The sequence below is a fragment of the Scyliorhinus canicula genome, chromosome 29, assembly GCF_902713615.1.
Source record: "Scyliorhinus canicula chromosome 29, sScyCan1.1, whole genome shotgun sequence".
NCBI classification, from domain to species: domain Eukaryota; kingdom Metazoa; phylum Chordata; class Chondrichthyes; order Carcharhiniformes; family Scyliorhinidae; genus Scyliorhinus; species Scyliorhinus canicula.
In genome coordinates this window covers 4,566,950-4,594,614 of record NC_052174.1, presented here as the reverse complement: position 1 = coordinate 4,594,614, position 27,665 = coordinate 4,566,950, and the positions used below count along the sequence as shown (strand labels likewise).

At 51.0% G+C, this 27,665-nt stretch overlaps 1 protein-coding gene across 1 annotated transcript; it reads right to left on the bottom strand.

Moving 5' to 3' along the window:
* Nucleotides 1-163: 163 nt before the first annotated feature.
* On the bottom strand, nt 164-27,665 carry LOC119958443 (phospholipase D2-like). The gene is made up of 4 exons (XM_038786984.1): nt 27,556-27,665; nt 25,005-25,070; nt 2,767-2,825; nt 164-373 (listed from the first exon to the last, which is right to left on the bottom strand). Exons 1-4 carry the CDS (start codon nt 27,619-27,621, stop codon nt 256-258), a joined length of 309 nt encoding a protein of 102 aa, XP_038642912.1. The 5' UTR covers nt 27,622-27,665; the 3' UTR covers nt 164-255.

The following is a 27,665-nucleotide window of genomic DNA, read 5'->3' as shown; positions in this document are numbered from 1 at the left end:
TTAAACCTTGCCTTGGTGTGGACTTCCTTAAACCCTGTGGGGGTGCGGACTACCTTAAACCCTGTGGGGGTACGGACTACCTTAAACCCTGTGGGGGTGCGGACTACCTTAAACCCTGTGGGGGTGCGGACTACCTTAACCCCCGAGGTAGTTGTAGGGGTGGGGAGGTGAAAATCTCAGGGATCACATATCTCTGGCTGGCTGACTCTCTTGTACAGGACAGGAGGGAAAGCGCTGCTGGATATTAAACCTCGTCTAGCGGGATCCAAACGCTACTGACCTCCTGGACCATCGGTAGCAGAATTTGTGTCTCCCGCAGCAGTTTAAGCCAGGAATCCGATGTCCTCCAGATCTCTTCACAATCATCCCCTCCCTGTTAGAAAAAAAAACACCGATCAGCTGCTTATCCTCCCGCAGTCGTACCTTGGCCAAAATCTCTCTCTCCGCGCTCACACCAGCCCGCCACGCCCCGCGATCGGTATCACGCTGTCTGTGTGGAGTCTGCACGTTCTCCCCCTGGGTTTCCTCCGGGTGCTCCGGTTTCCTCCCACAAGTCCCGAAAGACGTGCAGGTGAGGTGGATTGGCCGTGATAAATTGCCCCCCCCCCCATTTAGTGTCCAAAAGGTTGGGGTGGGGGGGGGGGTTACAGGGATAGGGCAGGGGACTGGGCCTAGGTAGGGTAGGTGGAGATGCAATGGGCCGAACGGCCTCCTTCTGCGCTGTAGGGTTTCTATGAACCTCCGTCAATGCACAACCTCCAGGAACACATCCGGTAATGGATGACACAGGGTTGGAATTATGACGCGGGCCGTGGGATTTATGCAGCAACCTCGGGGTACTTTCCACCCAAGGCAATGCTTTGTTGAAGTACCTTCCGTGTGATTTAGCAACTTTGGCTGATCCCAGGGCAACCCCCTCCCCACCCCCCCCCCCCCCCCCCCCCCCGCCCCCTCTGCCCCACCTTTCCTTAGCCACGGGATCACTTGGAGAGCAAGCCCTTTTCACGTCTCACCCTGACCATCACACCCCCTGACATCGCAGAGCTCCCCCCCCCCCCACCACCCAGGGACTGCACTGGAGTTTTCAGCCTGGATGACAAGTGGGGACTCAAACCCACAGCGTTCCGGCTGAGAGGCGAGTGGTGCTACCCACTGAGCCAGCCCCGACAACGAGGCACGCGGAGGCCGGGCAGATTTCACTGCGTGAGCAGCTCGCCGAGGTCACAAGAAGCCATTTTGATTTATTGCCACTATCGCGATCCTGGGAGGCTCCCGAAAGTATGTGATCAATGGGGGAATTCTAGATATATTGTACAAGATATATTTGGTGCAGGAAAGCGATAAATCCTGGGTTAGTGCGTGTGAGCGTTGAAGTAGTGTGTTTTTTAACAATCCTGGTTTGAACGGTTGGGAGCCAGGGTTGCAATTTTGCTAATGCAGTTTTGTTTGGATTAAGGGGATTCCCTGTGGAGTTAATTAGGTTTCAGCTTGGTGAGATGATGTAATTACTGGGAGGAGCTACGGTGGCAGGCATTTTACAGAATAGCAGTGTTAGTTGAGTTTTAGACGGAGCTGTGAGCAGAAGTCCAGCATCTGCCCCCACTGCCGTTCAGTTAAATATATGTCTGTAGACAGATTGATGTGGAGATGCCGACGTTGCACTGGGGTGAGCACAGTAAGAAGTCTTACAACACCAGGTTAAAGTCCAACAGGTTTGTTTCAAACATTCACCCGAGGAAGGAGCAGTGCTCCGAAAGCTCGTGTTTGAAACAAACCTGTTGGACTTTAACCTGGTGTTGTAAGACTTCTTCCTGTAGACAGATTAGCAGTTTCTTTAAAAGCAGTTCAGCATTGTGTGATTGGAAGGTGAGCTGAAGCAAGGTGCAACAGCGCCTGAAGAAACACAGCCAGAGTTTCTGCATGGTTCTGACAGGAGTCAGATCTTTTCATAAAAGCAGCGTCGAAAGATCTCTCTTTCTCAAAGTGGAGTATCCAGACATCTTTGTAAAGCAGGTCTTGCTGAGTGCTAACTGTATTGAACAGTGGATTGAGAGCTGAGATAGTTTTGGTGTTTGAATGGAAGTAAAGACAGCAGTTAAGGGTAATGGTGTCACTGCATTGATAGCGTTGTTTACGGGGTAATCTTACGCTATTTTCTGGTGTGAATTATTTTTTTCAAGAAATTTAGAGTACCCAATTATTTTTTCCAATTGAGGAGCAATTTAGCGTGGCCAATCCACCTAACCTGCACATCTTTGGGTTGTGGGGGCGAAACCCACGCAGACACGGGGAGAATGTGCAAACTCCACACGGACAGTGACCCAGGGCCGGGATTCAAACCCGGGTCCTCGGCGCCGTAGGCAGCAATGCTAACCACTGCGCCACCGTGCTGCCCTTGCTGGTGTGAAGTTAAAGAAATACTCGGTTTGTAATAAAGTTTGTTTAAATAAACCATATCCCTACTTTGTGTGAAATCACTTCTGGAGCGTGGAATCCTCATTGGCTTACAAAATGAAACTAAAATATCCGGGCAACTGTTGGGATCTGGTCCGGGATCATAAGAAAAGTGACACCCGTGGATTTAACCGTGTTCAGGGAGAGCGAAGATCGACACAGCTGAGCCGAAGGTTTTCCATTCCCAACATGGACACTGGAAAAGCAAAACCTGATGTCGGACCCCAGCGGGGAAGCAAGGTTACCCGACAACCCGCCCGGTGTAACAGCCGGTCCTTCAACTCTCTAATTCAACAGTTCAAAGTCACTTACAAGCCTTTTGGTCCCAGGTCTTGGATGAAGGAGAGCTCGCTTACGTCCAGGAATGCCTTCTGAAAAAAGAGACGGTGCTGATTAACCGCGAGGCGGACGAAACCAAACTGCAAAAATTCAGAAGAAGCCAAGATTGCATTTGCCGAGCAGGTGGGAGTGGTCACCGACAGTCCTGCCCCTGATTGGTCACTCAAGAAGACCAGCGAGAGGGTGTAACCAAAGAACAAAGAACAAAGGAAATTACAGCACAGGAACAGGCCCTTCGGCCCTCCCAGCCTGCGCCGATCCAGATCCTTTATCTAAACCTGTCTCCTATTTTCCAAGGTCTACTTCTCTCTGTTCCCCACCCGTTCATATATCTGTCTAGATGCTTCTTAAATGATGCTATCGTACCCGCCTCTACCACCTCCACTGGCAAAGCGTTCCAGGCACCCACCACCCTCTGCGTAAAAAACTTTCCACGCACATCTCTCAAACTTTCCCCCTCTCACCTTCAAATCGTGACCCCTTGTAACTGACACCCCCACTCTTGGGAAAAGCTTGTTGCTATCCACCCTGTCCATACCTCTCATAATTTTGTAGACCTCAATCAGGTCTCCCCTCAATCTCCGTCTTTCCAATGAAAACAATCCTAATCTACTCAACCTTTCTTCATAGCTAGCACCCTCCATACCAGGCAACATCCTGCTGAACCTCCTCTGCACCCTCTCCAAGGCATCCACATCCTTCTGGTAATGTGGCGACCAGAACTGCATGCAGTATTCCAAATGTGGCCGAACCAAAGTCCTATACAACTGTAACATGACCTGCTGACTCTTGTACTCAATACCCCGTCCGATGAAGGCAAGCATGCTGTATGCCTTCTTGACCACTCTATCGACCTGCGTTGCCACCTTCAGGGTACAATGGACCTGAACTCCCAGATCTCTCTGTACATCAATTTTCCCCAGGACCCTTCCATTGACCATATAGTCTGCTCTCGAGTTAGATCTTCCAAAATGCACCACCTCGCATTACCCTGGATTGAACTCCATCTGCTATTTCTCTGCCCAACTCTCCAATCTATCTATATTTTGCTGTATTCTCTGACAGTCCGCCTCGCTATCTGCAACTCCACCAATCTGAGCATCATCTGCAAACTTGCTCATCAGACCACTTATACCGTCGTCCAGATCATTTATGTATATCACAAACAACAGTGGTCCGAGCACGGATCCCTGTGGAACACCACTAGTCACCTTTCTCCATTTTGAGACACTCCCTTCCACCACTACTCTCTGTCTCCTGTTGCCCAGCCAGTTCTTTATCCATCTAGTTAGTACACCCTGAACCCCATACGACTTCACTTCCATCAACCTGCCATGGGAAACTTTATCAAATGCTTTACTGAAGTCCATGTATATGACATCTACAGCCCTTCCCTCATCAATTAACTTTGTCACTTCCTCAAAGAATTCTATTAGGTTTGTATGACATGACCCTCCCTGCACAAAACCATGCTGCCTATCACTGATAAGTCTATTTTCTTCCAAATGTGAATAGATCCTATCCCTCAGTATCTTCTCCAACAGTTTGCCTACCACTGACGTCAAGCTCACAGGTCTATAATTCCCTGGATTATCCCTGCTACCCTTTTTAAACAAAGGGACAACATTAGCAATTCTCCAGTCCTCCGGGACCTCACCCGTGCTCAAGGATACTGCAAAGATATCTGTTAAGGCCCCAGCTATTTCGTCCCTCGCTTCCTTCAGTAACCTGGGATAGATCCCACCCGGTCCTGGGGATTGTCCACCTTAATGCCTTTTAGAATACCCAAAACCTCCCCCTTCCTTATGCCGACATGACCTAGAGTATTTAAACATCCATCCCTAGCCTAAACATCCATCTTGTCCCTCTCCTTGGCGAATACCGATGCAAAGTACTCATTAAGAATCTCACCCATTTCCTCTGACTCCACGCATAAATTCCCTCTTTTGTCTTTGAGTGGGCCAATCCTTTCTCTAGTTACCCTCTTGCTCCTTATATACGAATAAAAGGCTTTGGGATTTTCCTTAACCCTGTTAGCCAAAGATATTTCATGACCCCTTTTAGCCCTCTTTATTGAGCATTTGAGATTTGTCCTACTTTCCCGATATTCCTTCATCAGTTTTGAGTTGCCTCGATTTTATGTTTGCTTTCTTTTTCATCTTAGCTAGTCTCACAATTCCACCCGTCATCCATGGTTCCCAATACATTTCTGACTGACACAATGAGCTCCAAAGTGTTTTTAAATAATGGATTCCTCCAAGGTGCTGAGGCACTTTCTATCGTTAAGGTGCCAGAGAATCAAGTATTTCCAGGACACTTTGTGACAAAAAAATTGGTGTTGTGGCAAATAGCGAGGAGGAAAGCCTTAGACTACAGGCCGATATGGAGGGGCTGGTCAGGTGGGCAGAACAGTGGCCAATGGAATTTAACCCTGATAAGTGTGAGGTGATGCATTTTGGGAGGTCTAGTGAGGCGAGGGAATAGGCAATGAACGTTAGGAGATTAGGAAGTACAGAGGACCAGTGGGCTCTTGCTGTGCATCTCCATAGATCCCCACAAAGGCAACAGGACTGGTAGATCAGGTGGGTAAGGAGGATTATGGGATACTTACCTTTATTAAGCAAGGTAAAGAATACAAGAGCAGGGAGGTTATGCTGGAACTGTATAAAACGCTGGTTAGGCCACAGCGAGAGTATTGTGAGCAGTTCTTGAATCCACATTACAGGAGGGATGTGGTCAGTGTGGGTCAGAGAGCACAGGGGGGTCAGTGTGGGTCAGAGAGCACGGGGGGGTCAGTGTGGGTCAGAGAGCACAGGGCGGGTCAGAGAGCATGGGGGGGTCAGTGTGGGTCAGAGAGCACAGGGCGGGTCAGTGTGGGGTCAGAGAGAACGGGGGTGTGGTCAGTCTGGGTTAGAGAACACAGGGGGGTCAGTGTGGGGTCAGAGAGCACAGGGGGGGTCAGTTTGGGTTAGAGAACACAGGGGGGTCAGTGTGGGGTCAGAGAGCACAGGGGGGTTGTCAGAGAGCATGAGGGTGGGGTCAGTGTGGGTCAGAGAGCACAGGGATGCACAGTGTGGGTCAGAGAGCACGGGGGGGTCAGTGTGGGGTCAGAGAGCATAGGGGGGTCAGAGAGAACGGGGGCGTCAGTGTGGGTCTGAGAGAACGGGGGGGTCAGTGTAGATCAGAGAGCACGGGGGGGGGCACAGTGTGGGTCAGAGAGAATGTGGGGGTCAGTGTGGGGTCTGAGAGCACGGGGGGAGTCAGAGAGAACGGGCGGGTCAGTGTGGGGTGAGAGAGCACATGGGGGGTGTCAGTGTGGGTCAGAGAGCACGGGGGGTCAGTGTGGGTCAGAGAGCATGGGGGGGTCAGTGTGAGTCAGAGAGCACGGGGGGTCAGTGAACACAGGGGGGGTCAGGGTGGGTCAGAGAGCACAGGGAGGGGTCAGTGTGGGTCAGAGAGCATGGGGGGTCAGTGTGGGTCAGAGAGCACGGGGGGGGTCAGTGTGGGTCAGAGAGCACGGGGGGGGTCAGTGTGGGTCAGAGAGCAGGGGGGGGTCAGTGTGGGTCAGAGAGCACGGGGAGGTCAGTGTGGGTCAGAGAGCACGGGGGGGTCAGTGTGGGTCAGGGAGCATGGGGGGGGGGGTCAGTGTGGGTCAGAGAGCACAGGGGGGGTCAGTGTGGGTCAGAGAGCACAGGGGGGGGTCAGGGTGGGTCAGAGAGCACAGGGAGGGGTCAGTGTGGGTCAGAGAGCACAGGGGGGGTCAGTGTGGGTCAGAGAGCACATGGCGGGGTTAGTGTGGGTCAGAGAGCACAGGGAGGGGTCAGGGTGGGTCAGAGAGCACAGGAGGCACAGTGTGGGTCAGAGAGCACATGGCGGGGTCAGTGTGGGTCAGAGAGCACAGGGGGGATCAGGGTGGGTCAGAGAGCACAGGGAGGGGTCAGAGAGCACAGGGGGGGTCAGGGTGGGTCAGAGAGCACAGGGAGGGGTCAGTGTGGGTCAGAGAGAATGGAGGGGTCAGTGTGGGTCAGAGAGCACGGGGGGCACAGTGTGGGTCAGAGAGCATGGGGGGCTCAGTGTGGGGTCAGAGAACATTAGGGGGTCACTGTGCGTCAGAGAGCACTGGGGGGGGGGGTCAGTGTGGGGTCAGAGAGCACGGGGGGGGGTCAGTGTGGGTCAGAGAGCACAGGGGGGTCAGTGTGGGTCAGAGAGCACAGGAGGCACAGTGTGGGTCAGAGAGCACGAGGGTCAGTGTGGGTCAGAGAGCACATGGCGGGGTCAGTGTGGGTCAGAGAGCACAGGGGGGGTCAGGGTGGGTCAGAGAGCACAGGGAGGGGTCAGGGTGGGTCAGAGAGAATGGAGGGGTCAGAGAGCACAGGGGGGATCAGGGTGGGTCAGAGAGCATGGGGGGGTCAGTGTGGGTCAGAGAGCACGGGGGGCACAGTGTGGGTCAGAGAGAATGGAGTGGTCAGTGTGGGTCAGAGAGCACGGGGGGGGTCAGTGTGGGTCAGAGAGCACGGGGGGGTCAGTGTGGGTCAGAGAGCACAGGGGGGTCAGTGTGGGTCAGAGAGCACGGGGGGGGGGGTCAGGGTGGGTCAGAGAGCACAGGGAGGGGGTCAGTGTGGGTCAGAGAGAATGGAGGGGTCAGTGTGGGTCAGAGAGCACGGGGGGCACAGTGTGGGTCAGAGAGCATGGGGGGCTCAGTGTGGGGTCAGAGAACATTAGGGGGTCACTGTGCGTCAGAGAGCACTGCGGGGGTTAGTGTGGGTCAGAGAGCACGGGGGGGTCAGTGTGGGTCAGAGAGCACGGGGGGGTCAGTGTGGGTCAGAGAGCACGGGGGGGTCAGTGTGGGTCAGAGAGCACGGGGGGGTCAGTGTGGGTCAGAGAGCACGGGGGGGTCAGTGTGGGTCAGAGAGCACGGGGGGGTCAGTGTGGGTCAGAGAGCACGGGGGGGACAGTGTGGGTCAGAGAGCACGGGGGGGTCAGTGTGGGTCAGAGAGCACGGGGGGGGTCAGTGTGGGTCAGAGAGCACGGGGGGGTCAGTGTGGGTCAGAGAGCACGGGGGGGGTCAGTGTGGGTCAGAGAGCACGGGGGGGTCAGTGTGGGTCAGAGAGCACGGGGGGGGTCAGTGTGGGTCAGAGAGCACGGGGGGGTCAGTGTGGGTCAGAGAGCACGGGGGGGTCAGTGTGGGTCAGAGAGCACGGGGGGGGTCAGTGTGGGTCAGAGAACACGGGGGGGTCAGTGTGGGTCAGAGAGCACGGGGGGGTCAGTGTGGGTCAGAGAGCACAGGGGGCACAGTGTGGGGTCAGAGAACATTAGGGGGTCACTGTGCGTCAGAGAGCACTGGGGGGGTTATTGTGGGTCAGAGAGCACGGGGGGCACAGTGTGGGTCAGAGAGCATGGGGGGCTCAGTGTGGGGTCAGAGAGCATTAGGGGGTCACTGTGCGTCAGAGAGCACTGGGGGGGTTAGTGTGGGTCAGAGAGCACGGGGGGCACAGTGTGGGTCAGAGAGCACGGGGGGGGTCAGTGTGGGTCAGAGAGCACGGGGGGGTCAGTGTGGGTCAGAGAGCACGGGGGGGTCAGTGTGGGTCAGAGAGCATGGGGGGCACAGTGTGGGGTCAGAGAGCATTAGGGGGTCATTGTGCGTCAGAGAGCACTGGGGGGGGTCAGTGTGGGGTCAGAGAGCACGGGGGGGCACAGCGTGGGGTCAGAGAGCACGGGGGCACAGTGTGGGTCAGAGAGCATGGGGGGCTCAGTGTGGGGTCAGAGAGCATTAGGGGGTCAGTGTGGGGTCAGAGAGCACGGGGGGGGGTCAGTGTGGGTCAGAGAGCACGGGGGGGGCACAGCGTGGGGTCAGAGAGCACAGGGGGGCGATCACAGAATGGGACCTGGTGCGAGTTAAGACATGGGGAGCAGGGAGGCGAGCGGGAGTTTACAGAGGCTAGAACCCTGGGAGGTCAGTGAGGATCGGGTTGGAATGGTCGAATCTGGAGGTAATGGAGGTGGGTGCGAGGGTTTCCGTAGCAGATGAGCGGAGACAGGGCTGGAGTTGGGCGATGTTACGGAGGTTGGAATAGGCCGTCTTGGTGATGCAGACAGGTGGTTGAATCCACGTCTATTTGGCTCGGTCTCAAGGCAGAGTTGCTCGGGGGGAGGAACGGACTGAGGCAGAGCGAGAATGTTTCGGCAGCACTCAGCTATGGGAGCACAGTTTTATTCTGAAGGAGGGACACTGTTACAATGTCGGAAGTGCAGGAGCCAACACTGAAAATGGCTGAACAGCCTCGAAGACAATCAGGCTAGTTGTCCCCAGTGTTCAAGGCACGGTGTAAATATTCTGGCCAGATTTCTGTACCCTGCCCCCAAACCCACCTCTGCTCCTGCTATTTTGGGGTCCACGATCCTGTCAAATGGACCCCTGGAAGTGACCTCTGTAGCCATGCTGGCCACGCAAAATGGACACTGAGCCAAACTAAAATGGAAGGCTGCTGGGAAACAGACAGTTCAGCCAGAACAGCAGTCTGCAAAGAGCAGTTTGCATTCTGCAGCAGCAGAAACCAGTTTGGGCTCAGGTGAAAAGACCTTAGCTAGGTGCAAATGGCAAAACGCTTTGCATGCTAATGAGGCCATCAGACTTGAACACCCACACAATAGATACATTTGGTTCTGAATGGACACATTCTAATCAAGACCCAGACATCGAGGCACCAGAAACCTCCAAACAAAAGGACATAAGAAACGCCCCCTCCATCACGGAGACCCCCTCGCATTGGGGAATTAATCCAGTATCGATAAGAAATTGATCCAATAGGTAGAGCCCGCCCGAGAAGAGGGAAGGACAACGGAACCCCTATAAAAGATAGGGACCTCGTGTTGTCCGGTCTGTTAAACCCGTGCTCCGGCTCCGACTGACACCTGGTATCCTGACTCCAGCCGTTGAGCACCAGCCGCCGAAACCGTAAGTTCAACGCTCGCTACGCGATCCAAGCCCACTAGACTCCCAAGTGCCAGAACGCTTGCTGAAGGCTGCAGACAAAACCAGGACGAAGGCCTCGTTCTCTGACCTTGCCTGTTCCTGTTAGATAAGTATTCTGTTTGCTTAAGTTTAGTTATAGCTTAGTCTCTTAGTGTGTGCATGAGTATTTATTATTAACTGTATAATAAATATTGATCGTTTGAACTTGACTAATCGGTGTATCGTCTTTATTACTTTGAACTTGACCTTGGAATACTTGTGACGTTGCCTATACGGCAGCTGGCGACTCCAGAGCTGAATAATTACATAGAACAGAGCCTAGCAGTGTTAAGCACACGTCGAACTCGGAGGCGTGTTAATACACTCCAATAAACGCGTTTTACGCTCATAGTAAAACGTGCAACATTTAGTGGCGACTCCGCCGGGACCCTGTTGTAAGTGGAAACACCACAGTGTCCAGGACCCTGAAATTTGAATTAGAACTCCAAATTGCAGAGAAAGAAAGAGATCACAAGTATTCAAGGTGTTCAAAATAATAAGCGAAATTCGGAAGTGTGTTTAGTGCATGCGTACTAACAGGGCTGTAAGGTAAAACGGAAAGCTTTTTGTTGCGACAAACTTTCGGTAGTTTTGTAATCGGAAAATAGCGTAAGCCGTACCCTTTTCACGAAACACCACCCCAGCAACCCCCTGTTCCAAATTATAAAAAGAGAGTCAGAGGAAATGGCCATGCAGGCAATGGAACGTCTGATGGATCCAGCAAAGTTTGTGGTCGCAGCGACCAGCAGCAGTAGCAGAGTAGGCCAGTGTCCCACGTGGGAGCTGGAACTCCGCAAATATCTGCAGGGAAAGGGATGGCCCCTTTGGAAAGAGTTTTGTGCAAATGAGGAGACAGGTCCCGGAAGTATAGGTCATACTTGGTGGGAGAACCTCTCTCAAATACACAAAAAGAGTTTAGGTAAAGCACGCAAGCCGATGGCGATTGTGTCCTGCTTGGCACAGTTGCGAGGCGCAGAGGAGGTCATCAGGACGCTCCGGGCAGATTTAGAGGAAAGGAACCGAATGAGTAAGGTCGATGTCAGGGACATCGAGAAAGAAAACCTGGAATTAAAAGGGAAGTTGGCATAGAAGGATAGAGAGGTGGATGATGCCAAGAGGGCTCACCAGTCTTGTCTAGCTCATCTGAACAGTTCCCAGACCCAGTATGAGAAAGCCTATCAGGACGTGCAACGTGCCGTTCTGATAAGACAGGAATCGGAAAAGCAGGTGGAGGCATTGCAGAGGCAATGTTCCGATCTCAAAGCAGCTTTGAGAGCACTCCATGCTGCAACAACCGAACAAAGACAAAGCACAGTTGACCACGCGAAATGCAGGAAACAGATTGCGGAACTGCAATCTCTGCTTTCGGTGCAGAATGGCTTCCAAAGCACCTTTGGAGCACAGTTAGATGGAGAAAACGCCCCAGATTGGCAGGAATTAAGCGAGACAGCGCAGCGTTATGTTCAGGGAACATGTGCGCCCGCAGCTCAGCAGAAACGACAGGCACCCCAACCCCCCACAGCTCAGATCATAACCGCACCCATGAATCCCGTAACCACACAGAGGAAAGCCGAATCAGAAGGCGCCCCAGACATAACTTACACCACCCCTTTAACAGTAACCCAGCTAAGGGACGCTTGTGAAAAGATCACTCCGTTCCTCCCCACCGCAGACCCCCACCAGTTCTTCGCTAAAGTAAAACAGCAGGCTACCATGTACGGCCTGGATGAGAGAGAGCAGGTTAAGCTCACCGTGCTGAGCTTAGACCAGAGTGTAGTGGCAGCCCTCCCCGACCCACAGAACGTGGCAGGAGGCAGCCTAGAGGAGATGCACACTGCCATTTTAGATGCCATCGGGTACAATAGAGGTGACCCCGTAGAAGGATTGAATAAGTGCAGGCAGAAGAGATCCGAACACCCCACAGCATTCGCAGGAAGGCTGTGGATTCACTTCAGCGCAGTTTTCGGACAGCTAGATAGAGCGCATTTAACCCGTGAAAACATGGTTAAGTGGACGCGCACAATTATCTCACACGCAACAGAAGCAGGACAGAGCGCTTGCAATAGTTATGACCCCTCAGAAGAGGCCCATAACAAAAAATGGGTCCTGAAAAGATTGTCCCGCGCTTGGGAGCAATCGCTTCAGGCAAAAGGAAAGGTTAGATCCCCAGAAGAGGCTCAGGCTGCTGCAGATATCCAAGCAGTCAGAGAGCACCAGAAGCCCGCATGGGTAAATGAAGGCAAGAGCAGCCCACAACAGAAAGGACAGGAATGCTATAACTGTGGACAGTTAGGGCATTGGGCAAAAGAGTGTAATGCACCCCAGCGATCTCAGAGAGGCCAACAGACAGGCACTCTGAACCGCAACAAGGCAAAACCCATCCACAATGTAGCAGTACAGTCAGGACCCACCAATGTGGACGAGACGAACTGACGGTGTTCGGGCTCCCCCACTTGGGTCTGTGACACACTATGGGACTCATCAGGGAGGCCCGTAGTCACGGCAAAAGTCAAAGGGAAGCCCATAGAGTTACTGTGGGACACAGGAGGATCCCGCACCACCATTAACTCCACAACCACGGCACACGCAGACACGTGGCCGACCACCTCCACCATCACACTTAGCGGGTTCACCGGACACTCGCAGCAGGGACATATCACAGCACCCGTAGCGATCCAGCTAGGGAACATTAGCACAAGGCACCCCGTAGTTTTAGTAAATCTTCCCCGGACAGCAGAGCACATCCTGGGGATAGATTTCATGAACGCTCACAGCTTGTCGTTCGACCCAGTGAACCAGTGTGTCTGGCGAATGGCGAGATCAGACAGAGCCCCAGCCACCCTCACAGTAGGAGACTACGCTAATCGGATTAGCGCAGTGGGAGAGTACTCATTCGACCTGACTACACTCCACACCGACAGACAAATTAAGGCCCTACTAAACAAACACAGGACAGCATTTGCAAGTCACCGTCATGACTGTGGCAGAATGACTGGACAAGTTCATGTTACCGGACAGGACCCCCGACCGCAAAAGCAGTATAGATTTCCCCTCAAGGCAGAGGTGGAAATAGGAAAAGTTATAGGCAGCTTGTTGGACCAAGGTGTACTGAGAACGGTAGCCTCCACCAACAATGCCCCTATTTGGCCAGTGAGGAAGCCCGATGGATCATGGCGTCTGACCATCGATTATCGGGAACTCAACAAAGTAACCCCCGCAGTAGCCCCAACGGTAGCTACTAGTCCCGAGACCATGCTCAAGCAGGGTCTCAACGCCAAGTACTTCACGGTATTGGACATCAGTAATGGATTCTGGTCAATACCATTGGCAAAAGCGTGCCAATACAAATTCGCATTCACTTTTAAAACACAGCAGTACACGTGGACATGCCTCCCACAAGGATTCCACAATTCACCCTCCATTTTCCACCGACAGCTGGCAAGTGGATTAGAAAAATTTTCCCGACCCGAATGTCTGGTACAGTATGTAGACGACCTACTACTGCAGACAGACACAAAGGCAGAGCACATTTCGCTTCTGGCCGAACTCCTGGAACTCTTAACTGAAATTGGCTGTAAAGTTAACCCGAAAAAGGCCCAAATATTGGAAAGTAAAGTGATGTATTTGGGATCAGTCATCACGCACGGCAAACGCGAGATCGAATTCAAAAGAATTGATTCGATTGTCAAATTGCCCCTTCCCCAGAATGTATCAGCCCTCCGGTCGTTTTTAGGACTGGTTGGCTATTGTCGGAACCACATAGACGGATTCGCGACAAAAGCCGCCCCACTTTCAGACCTCCTTAAGAAAGGAGCCCCCTGGGAATGGCTTCCGCAGCATACAGGCGCTGTGGAAGAGTTGAAACGAGCCCTTAGTGCAGCACCCGCGCTGCTAGTCCCCGACCAACTTTCACCGTACGCAATAGAGGTAGCGAGCACCGATCTGACCCTCTCGGCCGTGTTGCTTCAGGAACGGCACGAGCAGCTAAGACCAGTGGCTTATGCCTCCCGACTGTTAGACCCGGTAGAACAAGGATTTTCAGCCTGTGAGAGGCACCTCCTTGCTGTCTTCTGGGCAGTACAGTATTTCTCATACATCACCGGACTCAACCCCATTACTATTCTGACCGAACACACACCCACACAGCTACTACTAGACGGTCGACTGAAGGACGGTTCAGTTAGCCAGATTAGGGCAGCTAGGTGGACCCTACTTTTACAAGGACGGGACATTACAGTAAAACGGACCCGCACACACATATACTTAGCAGACAACCTCCAATACCCCGGACAGCCCCATGACTGTGAAATTGTAGCTCCCCTGCATAACACAGGACCCTTTTTAGCAAAAACCCCCCCCAGGAAGATAGGGAACCCGAAACAAAGCCCCCAGCCCACAGACACGTGTGGACCCTTGAGGATTTATGTAGACGGTTCCTCCACAGTTTTAAATGGTGAGCGTATCACAGGATGCGGCATCTATGTAGAGGACGCGCAGGGGCGCGCTCTCGAAGAGATAGCTCTTAAGTTACCAGGTCACTTAGGCGCGCAGGCAGCAGAGCTAGCAGCCATAGCGTACATAGTGGACCACCCCGATTCTTTCCCCAGCCCAGCAGACATATATTCAGACAGCTTATATGTCTGTAACAGTTTGACCGATTTTCTGCCCCTGTGGAGGACACGAGGTTTTGTCTCCGCAGACGGAAAACCCCTTCCATCAGCCCCCTTACTCCAGCATATCCTAGAGAAAGCGAAGGACAGGACCTTCGGCATTATAAAAGTTCGAAGCCACCATAGGTCATCACCCCCTGGGAATGTAAAAGCCGACGCGTTGGCTAAGACAGGTTCCAGGAGAGGACACTTATGGACCCCCCCAGCTAGCGCACCAGCTAGCACCCCTGTGAGCGCAGTCCAAGTCTCACAGACTGATATTAAAGATCTCGTGGCAGCACAGAAACAGGACGGAGACCTCAGGGAGGTTTTCAAGGGAAACTTTGTGCCTGCGTACGAGCACTTTAAACACACACTGACCACACATGAGGGTGTGATCATTAAGGACCAACTTTATGTGGTCCCACAGCAGGACAGGAATCAGATGATTGCCTTGTTCCATGACGGACACGGGCATCAGGGAATTGATGCAACAACGAGGCACCTCAGGCAACTCTGTTGGTGGCCTAATCTCAGGAATGATGTAACGCACTACATAGAGAATTGCCTGATTTGTGCTCAGAATAACCCGGAGCGGTATTCTAAGAAAGCACAACTTCGGCATACTCGCCCAGTTAACGGCCCTTGGACAAACCTCCAGATCGATTTTATAGGTCCATTGCCCCCTTGTCGGAATGGCTATAAATACGTTCTGGTGGTGATAGATACCTTTACCAAGTGGGTAGAGGCATTTCCCTCACGAACAAATACAGCAAAGACAGCTGCAAAGATCCTGACCCACCACATCTTCACGAGATGGGGTTTACCTCGAAGTATCGATTCGGACCAGGGATCTCACTTTACAGGACGGGTCATGAGGAACGTCCTGACAATATTCGGAATCAAACAGAACTTCCACATTGCGTATCATCCACAGTCCAGCGGGATTGTGGAGCGCATGAATCGGACCCTAAAAACTACCCTTAGGAAAATGGTTCAGGAGAACAATTCCACATGGGATTCAGTGCTCCCATTTGCACTTATGTTCATAAGGAACACTGTCTCCACATCGACAGGATACACACCACACACACTCATGACCGGACGCCCTATGAAAGGTACAGAATTCCTTTTAGGACTGGACATGACAAGCCCCGAAGTGACGGCCCTCACACATGAAAAGGCAGTTAAAGAACTAGTTGAGACTGTGAGGTCTGCACAGATCGCAGCCGCAGTCCAGCTAGGGAAACGCCGACAGCAACGTACTGCCTGTTTCAATAAGACCGTACACACCACAGAATTCCAGGTTGGGCAACAGGTAATGTTATCTGTTTATAACCCCAGCAGTTTTTTGGCTCCAAAATATTCCGGCCCCTACTCAATTTCGGACAAAATTAGCCCCTCCGTTTACAGGATAAAGTATCCTAATGGGAAGACCGCGTGGTTCCATATAAACCAGTTAAAGGCGTATGGAACACAGGCCAACCATGCTCACCATGTCCTGCTGGATGCAGCAGAACACTTCACCCCGCCCACCAGAGACACTTTTCCACCATCCCCCTCACAGACCAGTTCATCAACGGACTCGCCCACGACTCCGCCCACAGACCACTACAGACCACGCCCCGACACGCCCACAAGCTGCCACAGCAGAGACAGTAGGACTGACACTGCCTCTGAAGACAGCGACACCACACAGCCATACAGCCCACACTGCACCAACTACGACCCCGACTCCAGTGACCCCATGGAAGTCACTTACCTCAAAAACCCCGAACCACCACCCGACCCCGACTACCCCGACAACACACTCGACGCCACACAATGGCACAGGGACAATTCCTACAGACTTGTCCGCAATGATGAAAGTGACCCCCGGTCACACAACTCCAAAATAGCATGCCTGATCCACACAAGGGTGTGGGATCCGGGAGAGCAGGACGACACGGTGTCTGACTCCCGACACGGCAACCCCTTTGTGACCCTGTTCACAGAGGCAGAATCAAAGTGAGGTGTCCAGATGATGTAAGATAGGAATCGTTTGAGGGAAACGATGTCCTTTCTGATGGAACCTGCACGTATGTTTGTCTTCGTTTTATGTTTGTTTGTTTTCAGGTTTGTACACTGTTCAGCTGGAGGATGGACATCTTCTTTTCAGCTGAAAAGATTGTGACCACCTCACATACACGTTAGCTTGTCCGCAGATACTTTTGAGAACTTCGGTTTGATTGGAGATCTTTTCCAAAGTTGTAACACTTGTGACAGCCTGGTGAGCAGCTCACCGTATCGTCTAAAATATCTGAAGACCAGCTCATGTCCTCAGTTGGAGCATCTTGGCTCCCTTGGTTTTTTAGGTGCCCCTCTATTCGGCGAAATAGAGGCTGCAAGTCATGGTCAACACATTCGTACCCGTTTTTCCAGGTTACTCAGGCAGTGGACAAACGGCACTGAGGACCCGCCCTGTCTGAGAACCAACCCTTGGTCAGCCAAGCTCGGGTATGGCACAGCACGCCCTACCCGGGGATCCCATCCAACTCGTACCCGTAGCGGCCCATACGCAACTCATTCGGATGTTTGTTTCCAAGTTTGTTTTCATTTTAGGTTAGGTAGCCCTTCGGCCACCATCCCACATACTATTTACATCCGGGAACATTCGGATGGTAAATCAGCAAAGCCTGCGAGACGGCTCGCAGAAGGAAGGATTGTTAGGTGTATGCTGGTCTTTAAATTCGCTTTTTGAAAAAAAAATGAGGGGAGTCACAGGGCGTGACTTAGCCAGTCATTTTAAAGGGTCAATTGGGTTTTGAAAGACAGATGCACTAACAAGTAAAGGTCTTAAACTGTGTATTGACAGATACTGTGCTTGATCCCAAAGGTTTCAAAGGACGAGACAGAGGTCGAAGCCAGGATTGTCAATACCGGAGGAAGAAGGAAGAGAAAGAAGAAGAACAACAAAAGATGATGGAAGCCCACTTATTACTGTTTAATGTCATATGTATATGTGTGGAAACAAGACACGTTTCCCCCACAACCCCCACCGTAAATGTGTCCATTACAGCAAACCCCCAGTGCTCAGCTCTGATCAGCGAGGTTCAGACCTGGTGTACTAAATTCATGACGTGGTACTCCATGTCCTACATAATCGAATCACTGTTGGTGATCGCGATCCTCACCATCCTAGTGCAGACCCTCAGGTTGAGGAAATGGAAGAGGAGAGCCTCTCGTTCCAGCACCTCACCCATCTATAGAGTGCAATCCCCCATCTTCGGATTCCACCAAACCCCTCAACCCCTCACTGATTACAACACTCTGTAAATAAAATTCAGCCATGTATTATATTGTTCCATACTCGACTGCCGAGTTGGGAAGTGTGATGTTGTGGTGTGAATGGTTAAGGTTTTAGAGTGATTAAATGTTTAAGTTAAGGTTAAGGTTAATAGTGATAGGTAGAGGTTCCCAATTGTAGTAATGCATGTCCCTTTTGACATAGGGCCAAGTAGAGATGTTAGTTAAAAAAAATTTTCTCTTCTTCCCATAGTTTAGAACAGAGTAGAACAGGAACTGGCAAGAGGTCAGAACACAAGGAGGCAAAGTACATAGGTGATCCTTCACAATAGTACGATTGTGAGGATCACAAGGAGGGAATGTAGCCATGCTGGCCACGCAAAATGGACACTGAGCCAAACTAAAATGGAAGGCTGCTGGGAAACAGACAGTTCAGCCAGAACAGCAGTCTGCAAAGAGCAGTTTGCATTCTGCAGCAGCAGAAACCAGTTTGGGCTCAGGTGAAAAGACCTTAGCTAGGTGCAAATGGCAAAACGCTTTGCATGCTAATGAGGCCATCAGACTTGAACACCCACACAATAGATACATTTGGTTCTGAATGGACACATTCTAATCAAGACCCAGACATCGAGGCACCAGAAACCTCCAAACAAAAGGACATAAGAAACGCCCCCTCCATCACGGAGACCCCCTCGCATTGGGGAATTAATCCAGTATCGATAAGAAATTGATCCAATAGGTAGAGCCCGCCCGAGAAGAGGGAAGGACAACGGAACCCCTATAAAAGATAGGGACCTCGTGTTGTCCGGTCTGTTAAACCCGTGCTCCGGCTCCGACTGACACCTGGTATCCTGACTCCAGCCGTTGAGCACCAGCCACCGAAACCGTAAGTTCAACGCTCGCTACGCGATCCAAGCCCACTAGACTCCCAAGTGCCAGAACGCTTGCTGAAGGCTGCAGACAAAACCAGGACGAAGGCCTCGTTCTCTGACCTTGCCTGTTCCTGTTAGATAAGTATTCTGTTTGCTTAAGTTTAGTTATAGCTTAGTCTCTTAGTGTGTGCATGAGTATTTATTATTAACTGTATAATAAATATTGATCGTTTGAACTTGACTAATCGGTGTATCGTCTTTATTACTTTGAACTTGACCTTGGAATACTTGTGACGTTGCCTATACGGCAGCTGGCGACTCCAGAGCTGAATAATTACATAGAACAGAGCCTAGCAGTGTTAAGCACACGTCGAACTCGGAGGCGTGTTAATACACTCCAATAAACGCGTTTTACGCTCATAGTAAAACGTGCAACACCTCGAGGCCACAGTAAGGTACCCGTGTTCAACTCATATTAGGCTCCGTTTCGGGCCTAGTTCACTGAAGAATGCTCAAATTGGAGAGGATTCAAGGGATGGACAGTATACATAGAAATAAGGAAAATAGGAGCAGGAGGCCATTCGGCCCCTCGAGCCTGCTCCGCTGTTCATTATGATCATGGGTGATCATCAAGTTCAATTCCCTGATCCCGCCTTCCCCCCATATCCATTGATCCCTTTAGCCCCAAGAGCTGAATCGAAGTCTGTCTTGAAATTACACAAAGTTTTGGCCTCAACTACTTCCTGTGGTTGCAAGTTCCACAGATTCACCGCTCTCTGGGTGAAGAAATTTCTCCTCACCTCAGTCCTCAAAGGTTTACCCCTTATCCTCAAACTATGACCCCCTAGTTCTGGATTCCCCCCACCATCGTGGACATTCTTTCTGAATCTACCCTGTGTAATCCTGTTAGAGATGCGACGAGATCCCCTCTCACTCTTCTAAACTCCAATGAATATAATCCTAACCGACTTAGTCTCTCCTCATATGCCAGTCCTGCCACCCCAGGAATCAGTCTGGTAAACCTTCGCTGCCCTCCCTCAAGAGCAAGAACATCCTTCCCCAGATTAGGAAGACCCAAACTGCGCACAATACTCCAGGTGTGGCCTCACCAAGGCCCTACACAGGATGATCATCTCTGCATCGACAATTGGTGCTCTGTGTTCCAGTTGAGGGAAATAAGAAATTGGACTATGAGTAGGCCATTGGTCCCTCAACCCCGCCCTGCCATTCTACAAGAGCACAGCTGGTCTTAAGTCTCAACTTTATGGTAAATGACAGAACCCTGAAGAGTATTGACAGTCAGAGGGATCTGTGAGTACAGGTCCACAGGTCACTGAAAGGGGCCACACAGGTGGAGAAGGTAGTCAAGAAGGCATACGGCATGCTTGCCTTCATTGGCCGGGGCAGTGAGTATAAGAATTGGCAAGTCATGTTGCAGCTGTATAGAACCTTAGTTAGGCCACACTTGGGAGTATAGCGTTCAATTCTGGTCGCCACACTACCAGAAGGATGTGGAGGATTTAGAGAGGGTGCAGAAGAGATTTACCAGGATGTTGCCTGGTATGGAGGGCATTAGCTATGAGGAGAGGTTGAATAAACTCAATTTGTTCTCACTGGAACGAAGGAGGTTGAGGGACGACCTGATAGAGGTCTACAAATTGTGAGGGGCACAGATAGAGTGGATAATCAAAAGCTTTTTCCCAGGGTAAAGGGGTCAATTACTGAGGGGCATAGGTTTAAGGTGCGAGCGGCAAGGTTTAGAGGAGACATGTACGAGGGAAGTTTTTTACACAAAGGATAGTGGGTGCCTGGAACTCGCTGCCGGAGGAGGTGGTGGAAGCAGGGACGATAGTGACGTTTAAGGGGCATCTTGATAAATATATGAATAGGATGGGAATAGAGGGAGACGGACCTCGATAAGAGGGGATGGGGAAAAAAGAGGGCGAGGGGGGAAAAGAGAGGGGAGGGGGAAAAAGGAAGGACGGTAGAAAGAGGGAAAATCGCTCGTGGATATCTAAAGGAAATAAGGAAGAGTATCAAATTGAAGGAAAACGCATAAAAAGTGGCAAAGATTAGTGGGAGACTAGAGGACTGGGAAATCTTTAGGGGGCAACAGAAAGCTACTAAAAAAGCTATAAAGAAGAGTCAGATAGATTATGAGAGTAAACGTGCTCAAAATATAAAAACAGACAGTAAAAGTTTCTACAAGTATAAAACAAAAAAGAGTGGCTAAGGTAAATATTGGTCCTTTAGAGGATGAGAAGGGAGATTTAATAATGGGAGATGAGGAAATGGCTGAGGAACTGAACAGGTTTTTTGGGTCGTTCTTCACAGTGGAAGACACAAATAACATGACAGCGACTGATAGAAATGAGGCTATGACAGGTGAGGACCTTGAGAGGATTATCACTAAGGAGGTAGTGATGGGCAAGCTGATGGGACTAAAGGTAGACAAGTCTCCTGGCCCTGATGGAATGCATCCCAGAGTACTGAAAGAGATGGCTAGGGAAATTGCAGATGCACTAGTGATAATTTACCAAAATTCACTAGACTCTGGGGTGGTCCCGGTGGATTGGAAATTAGCAAACGTGACACCACTGTTTAAAAAAGGAGGTAGGCAGAAAGCGGGTAAATATAGGCCAGTGAGCTTAACTTCGGTAGTCGGGAAGATGATGGAATCTATCATCAAGGAAGAAATAGCGAGGCATCTGGATAGAAATTGTCCCATTGGGCAGACGCAGCATGGCTTCATAAAGGGCAGGTCGTGCCTAACTAATTTAGTGGAATTTTTTGAGGACATTACCAGTGCAGTAGATAACGGGGAGCCAATGGATGTGGTATATCTGGATTTCCAGAAAGCCTTTGACAAGGTGCCACACAAAAGGTTGCTGCATGAGATAAAGATGCATGGCATTAAGGGTAAAGTAGTAGCATGGATAGAGGATTGGGTAATTAATAGAAAGCTAAGAGTGGGGATTAATGGGTGTTTCTCTGGTTGGCAACCTCAGGGATCAGTGTTGGGTCCAAAATTGTTCACAATTTACATAGATGATTTGAAGTTGGGGACCAAGGGCAATGTGTCCAAGTTTGCAGACGACACTAAGATGAGTGGTAAAGCGAAAAGTGCAGAGGATACTGGAAGTCTGCAGAGGGATTTGGATAAGTTAAGTGAATGGGCTCGGGTCTGGCAGATGGAATACAATGTTGACAAATGTGAGGTTACATTTTGGTAGGAATAACAGCAAAAGGGATTATTATTTAAATGATAAAATATTAAAGCATGCTGCTGTGCAGAGAGACCTGGGTGTGCTAGTGCATGATTCGCAAAATGTTGGTTTACAAGTGCAACAGATGATTAAGAAGACAAATGGAATTTTGTCCTTCATTGCTAGAATGATGGAGTTTAAGACTAGGGAGGTTATGTTGCAATTGTATAAGGTGTTAGTGAGGCCACACCTGGAGTATTGTGTTCAGTTTTGGTCTCCTTACCTGAGAAAGGACATACTGGCACTGGAGGGTGTGCAGAGGAGATTCACTAGGTTAATCCCAGAGCTGAAGGGGTTGGATTACGAGGAGAGATTGAGTAGACTGGGACTGTACTCATTGGAATTTATAGGAATGAGGGGGGATCTTATAGAAACATTAAAAATTATGAAGGGAATAGATAGGATAGATGCGGGCAGGTTGTTTCCACTGGCGGGTGAAAGCAGAACGAGGGGGCATAACCTCAAAATAAGGGGAAGTAGATTTAGGACTGAGTTTAGCAGGAACTTCTTCACCCAAAGGGTTGTGAATCTATGGAATTCCTTGCCCAGTGAAGCAGTTGAGGCTCCTTCATTAAATGTTTTTAAGGTAAAGATAGATAGTTTTTTGAAGAATAAAGGGATTAAGGGTTATGGTGTTCGGGCTGGAAAGTGGAGCTGAGTCCACAAAAGATCAGCCATGATCTAATTGAATGGTGGAGCAGGCTCGAGGGGCCAGATGTCCTACTCCTGTTCCTAGATCTTATGTTCTTAAGAAATGAAAATCGCTTATTGTCACGAGTAGGCTTCAATGAAGTTACTGTGAAAAGCCCCTAGTCGCCACATTCCGGCGCCTGTCCGGGGAGGCTGGTACGGGAATCGAACCGCGCTGATGGCCTGCCTTGGTCTGCTTTAAAAGCCAGTGATTTAGCCCAGTGAGCTAAACCAGCCCCTGAGGGGGAAAGAGGGGGGGAGGGGGGGGGAGAGAGGAACAGGGAGGGGGGGGGAGGGAGAGAGAGGGGAAGAGGGGGAGGAGAGGGGGAGGGAGAAGAGGAACAGGGAGAGGGGGGAAGAGGGAGAGGGAGAGAGGGGAAAGAGGGGGAGGAGAGAGGGAGGGAGGAGAGCAGGCGAGTGAGGCAAAGCCAAATCGTGCTTTGGAAGAAGAAAAATAAAACGTGTGGAGGGAACATAGAGTGGGAATGAATAGTGGGAGACAGAGAAAAAAAGTGAGACACTTTTAAATCTGTGTGAAGGATTTACTCCCCGAGGCCTCTACAGTTCAAATTGTTCCAGTGCCAACATGGTGACGCAGTGGTTAGCACTGCTGCCTCATGGCGCTGAGGTCCCAGGTTCGATCCCGGCTCTGGGTCACTGTCCGTGTGGAGTTTGCACATTCTCCCCGTGTCTGCGTGGGTTTCACCCCCACAACCCAAAGATGTGCAGGGTAGGTGGATTAGCCATGCTAAATTGCCCCTTAATTGGAAAAAAATAATTGGGTACTCTAAATTTATCTTTTCGCAAGTTCAAATTGTTCCCTTTCTGGACATTACATCAACCAAAAATCACCTGGTTAAAACAGAGATTACCAAAGGGCAGGAATTAGAAGGCTGGTGGATCTATTTATAGACGGGAGCTTTCCCAGCTTGAAAGCTTTGGAGGATAAATCTAAATTGCCACCAGGGAATGGGTTTAGGTATTTGCAGGTGCAAGACTTCCGGAGAACACAAGTGCCGGCCTTTCTGCTGCTGCCGCCATGGGGGATACAGGATAGAGTAGTTCCCAGTACCTGGGTGGGAGAGGGGAAGGTATCGGATATTTAGTGGAGGAGCTTAAGGGCAAGTGGGAAGACGGGCTAGGAGAAGAGATAGAGGCGGGTCTGTGGGCGGATGCCGTAAGCAGGGTTAATACATCCTTATGTGCCAGGCTTCGTCTGATACAATTCAAGGTTGTCCACCGGGCACACATGACGGTGGCCCAGATGAGCAAGTTTTTTGGGGTAGAGGACAGGTGTACGAGGTGCGCGGGAAGCCCAGCAAATAATGTCCACATGTTTTGGGCATGCCCGAAGCTTAGAGGGTTTTGGCCGGGTTTTGCTGAGGCAATGTCCACGGTACTCAAAACATAGGTGGTGCTGAGTCCGGGGGTGGCGATCTTTGGAGTGGTGAAAGAGCCGGGAGTTCAGGGGGTGAAAGAGGCCGATGTCCTGGCCTTTGCCTCCCTGGTGGCCCGGAGACGGACCTGGTTAATGTGGAGGGACTCGAAGCCCCCCACCGAGTGTAGAGACCTGGGTTAGCGACATGGCTGGGTTTCTCAGTCTCGAGAAAATAAAGCTCGCCTTAAGAGGGTCAATGGTCGGGTTCTCCCGGAGGTGGCAGCCGTTCGTCGACTTTCTCGGGGAAAATTAAAATGTCAGCAGATGCAGAATTCCAAAGTAGGGGGGGGGGGAGGGGGCCGGATTGTTGTTGTATGATTGGGGGGGTGTGAAGATTGTGAGGAGGTGGAAATGTTTATTGTACCATGTTTATGTCGCTGTTATTGTTTTTATTATAAAAACTTGCAAATACGCTAATAAATTTTTTAAAAAACAAAACAGAGATTACATTTCTGAGGAGCAAATTACGGATTCCACGGCTGGTTTAATGGCCAATTACTGTGCCAACAAAAAAAAAGAGAGAGCAGACGGTTGAGAAAGAGAGCGGGAGAGGTGCCAAATGTGTGAGTCAAAGATAGGAATATAGCCATGGCATTCCGGAGAGATTCACAGTTTGCCAGCCCCCCAGGACAGAAGCCCCGTTGTTATTGTCTGTGGTGGAGTGCCCCTTTAAGGGTGTGGGCTCCCGGAGGGCGGTGACCCTCCCCCCCGGGAAGCGTGTGTTCCCAGGGTGGGGGGAGCAGTTTTCCCAGTTAGTTCGGAGCCTCGGAACACAGTCGGCCTGATATCCCGCTCCCAGTTTGTAGTTTCTTGCTGTAATAAACTGACGGTTCGCTCACCTACCTGGTGGGCGCCCGTCTGTCTGGACAATCCCCGTCCTCAGCAGAGACTAACACAGAGGAGGAGGAAGGGGGGGCAAACTCAGACGGAGGAGGAGGACACCCACGCAGGTTGTCGAACAGACATCACGACGAGGGGGACTCAAGGGTTTGAACTTACCATTCCGTGATAGTTCCTGTAGAAGGCTTTCTCAAGCAACTTGTTCAGATATTCCTCCAGACGCTTCTGAAGAGTGAAACAGAAACAGCTGAGGATTGTCAGCCAACGTCATACCCACCCATTCCCAACCTTCCCCCCCCCCCCCACATTTCTCTTGTCTATTTTCACATCAGCCCCCCCCCCCCCCCCCAAATTCCATTCTCGCCTCTCCACTCCCTTACAGAACAAACGTGACTTCTGGCAGAAAAGAGAAACATGCTCCAGAATCTTTCCATTTTGCACTCATCAGGCCAAACACAAAGAACACCGGATGTCAATCTGTCACGACAATTTATACCGCCGGAGAAAAGGGTGCTGGTTTATTGGCGAGGGTGCTCGAGTGGTCAACACCAGCCTTGAACATATTCTTTTTTATTTATTTATTTATTTTTATTTTTTTTTAAGGGGCAATTTAGCGTGGCCAATCCACCTACTCTGCACATTTTGGGTTGTGGGGGCGAAACCCACGCAGACACGGGGAGAATGTGCAAACTCCACACGGACAGTGACCCAGAGCCGGGATCGAACCTGGGACCTCAGCGCCGTGAGGCAACTATGCTAACCACTAGGCCACCGTGCTGCCCTGCCTTGAACATATTCTGTTTGTTTGCAGAGAATGGGTCCTTGGGTAAGAATATGTCGTTCCCAGCAAATAGTGACAACAAATTAAAGACAATTGGGGGGGGGCTCGTAACGTAGCTGATGTTGAATAAAAGAATTAAAAAATCAGAGTACCCAATTGTTTACCAATTAAGGGGCAATTTAGCATGGCCAATGCACCTCCCCTGCACATCTTTGGGTTGTGGGGGCGAGACCCATGCAGACACGGGGAGAATGTGCAAACTCCACACGGACAGTGACCCAGAGCCGGGATTCCAACCCGGGGCCTCAGCGCTGGGAGGCAGCAGTGCTAACCACTGCGCCGCCATGCTGCCCACACCTGGATGATTTATACTTGAGAGAAGCGACGCATATTTAAATTTGGGAAGCGACACGTCTCTGAAATTTTGCATTCTGAGGAGCATCCTGATGAGTGCTAGATGAAAAGCTTCAGCGACCTGTGTCTCCTTTCAGCAATGTTCAAGAGCCATATTACCCAGTGGCGCAGCAAACATATTTCTGTATGCGTGTTCCACACCCTCGGGAGCCATAGGAAATGTGACATCCAGTGTGCGCACAGTGAGATCCCACAGGGTTGAGAGATAACCTTAGCTCAGAATCTTTTCTAACCACTCGAGAAGGGGGCCACCACAGGGCGTTGCCTTTTAATGGTTAATACGAGTGACAGCACCATAGACAGTGCAGCCCCCTCCCTCAGTCCTGCACTGGGTGGAGGGGAGACTAGAATCATAAGAATCCCAATAGTGCAGAAGGAGGCCATTTGGCCCATTGAGTCTGCACCGACCCTCTGAAAGAGCACTCCACCCAAGTCCACATTCCTGCCCTATTCCTATAACCCCTTAATACAACGTACACATCCCAGGACACCAAGGGGCAATTTAGCACGGCCAATCCACCCAACCCTCATATTTTTGGACTGCGGGAGGAAACCGGAGCACCCGGAGGAAACCCACGCACACACGGGGAGAGCGTGCAGAGTCCGCGCAGACAGTGACCCGAGGTCAGAATTGAACCCGGGACCCTGGAATTGAGGCAGCAGTGCTAGCCACTGTGCCTTTGAACTGGATGAGGGCCTGCAACCTCCGTGTGACCCCACTGTGGTGATATGCATCTGCACAGCAATGTATATAGTTATCTATACGACCTCCTGCCAGCAGGTGGCGATAGAGATCCACCACGCGACTCCAGGAGATCCAGCAGTGGGTAGTAAGTCGCATCAGAGGACAGTGGCATTAGAAGTAGCTCTGGGAAGGTTCACTAATCATTACCATTTGTATTATAGTTTCTTTAGTTATCTTTCCACGTGTTCAATTGTTAATAAACTATAGTAAGAAGTCTTACAACACCAGGTTAAAGTCCAACAGGTTTGTTTCAAACACGAGCTTTCAGAGCACTGCTCCTTCCTCAGGTGAATGGAGAGGTATACCACCGAGGAAGGAGCAGTGCTCCGAAAGCTCGTGTTTGAAACAAACCTGTTGGACTTTAACCTGGTGCTGTAAGACTTCTTACTGTGCTCACCCCAGTCCAACAGCAGCATCTCCACATCATCAGTTAATAAACTATCTTACTGGTCAAGAACTAGATGATCTCTTGTGTGTAGCTTTACCATGTCTACAGAACATAACACTCAAGAGCTTCTGACTCAGAGGACCGATCGCGGCCCGCCGGGACACAGCTGATGATTAATTAGATGTGGAGGTCTGGAAACACAGGCGCTACAGCCCCCCCCCCCCCCTCCCACAGTACCCCCGCCTCAATCCATCGGACATCGGGTTCTACAGGCCACCAGTTTCCTTGGCGTCAACGGCCATATTTATCTACAAGCGCGATCCATCCGCCCATCATCCAATTCCACCTGCCATTTTGTTTCCCCCATGGGGCCTAGGTTTACCTGTTTGCTCGAAGCCTGCCTCATGGAGGCCCACTCTGGCTGGTGGGGGAGGGCGGGCATCGTCATGGCAATGCCAGGCCCCCGTCTGAGGCCCTGCGTCGTCGCCAGCC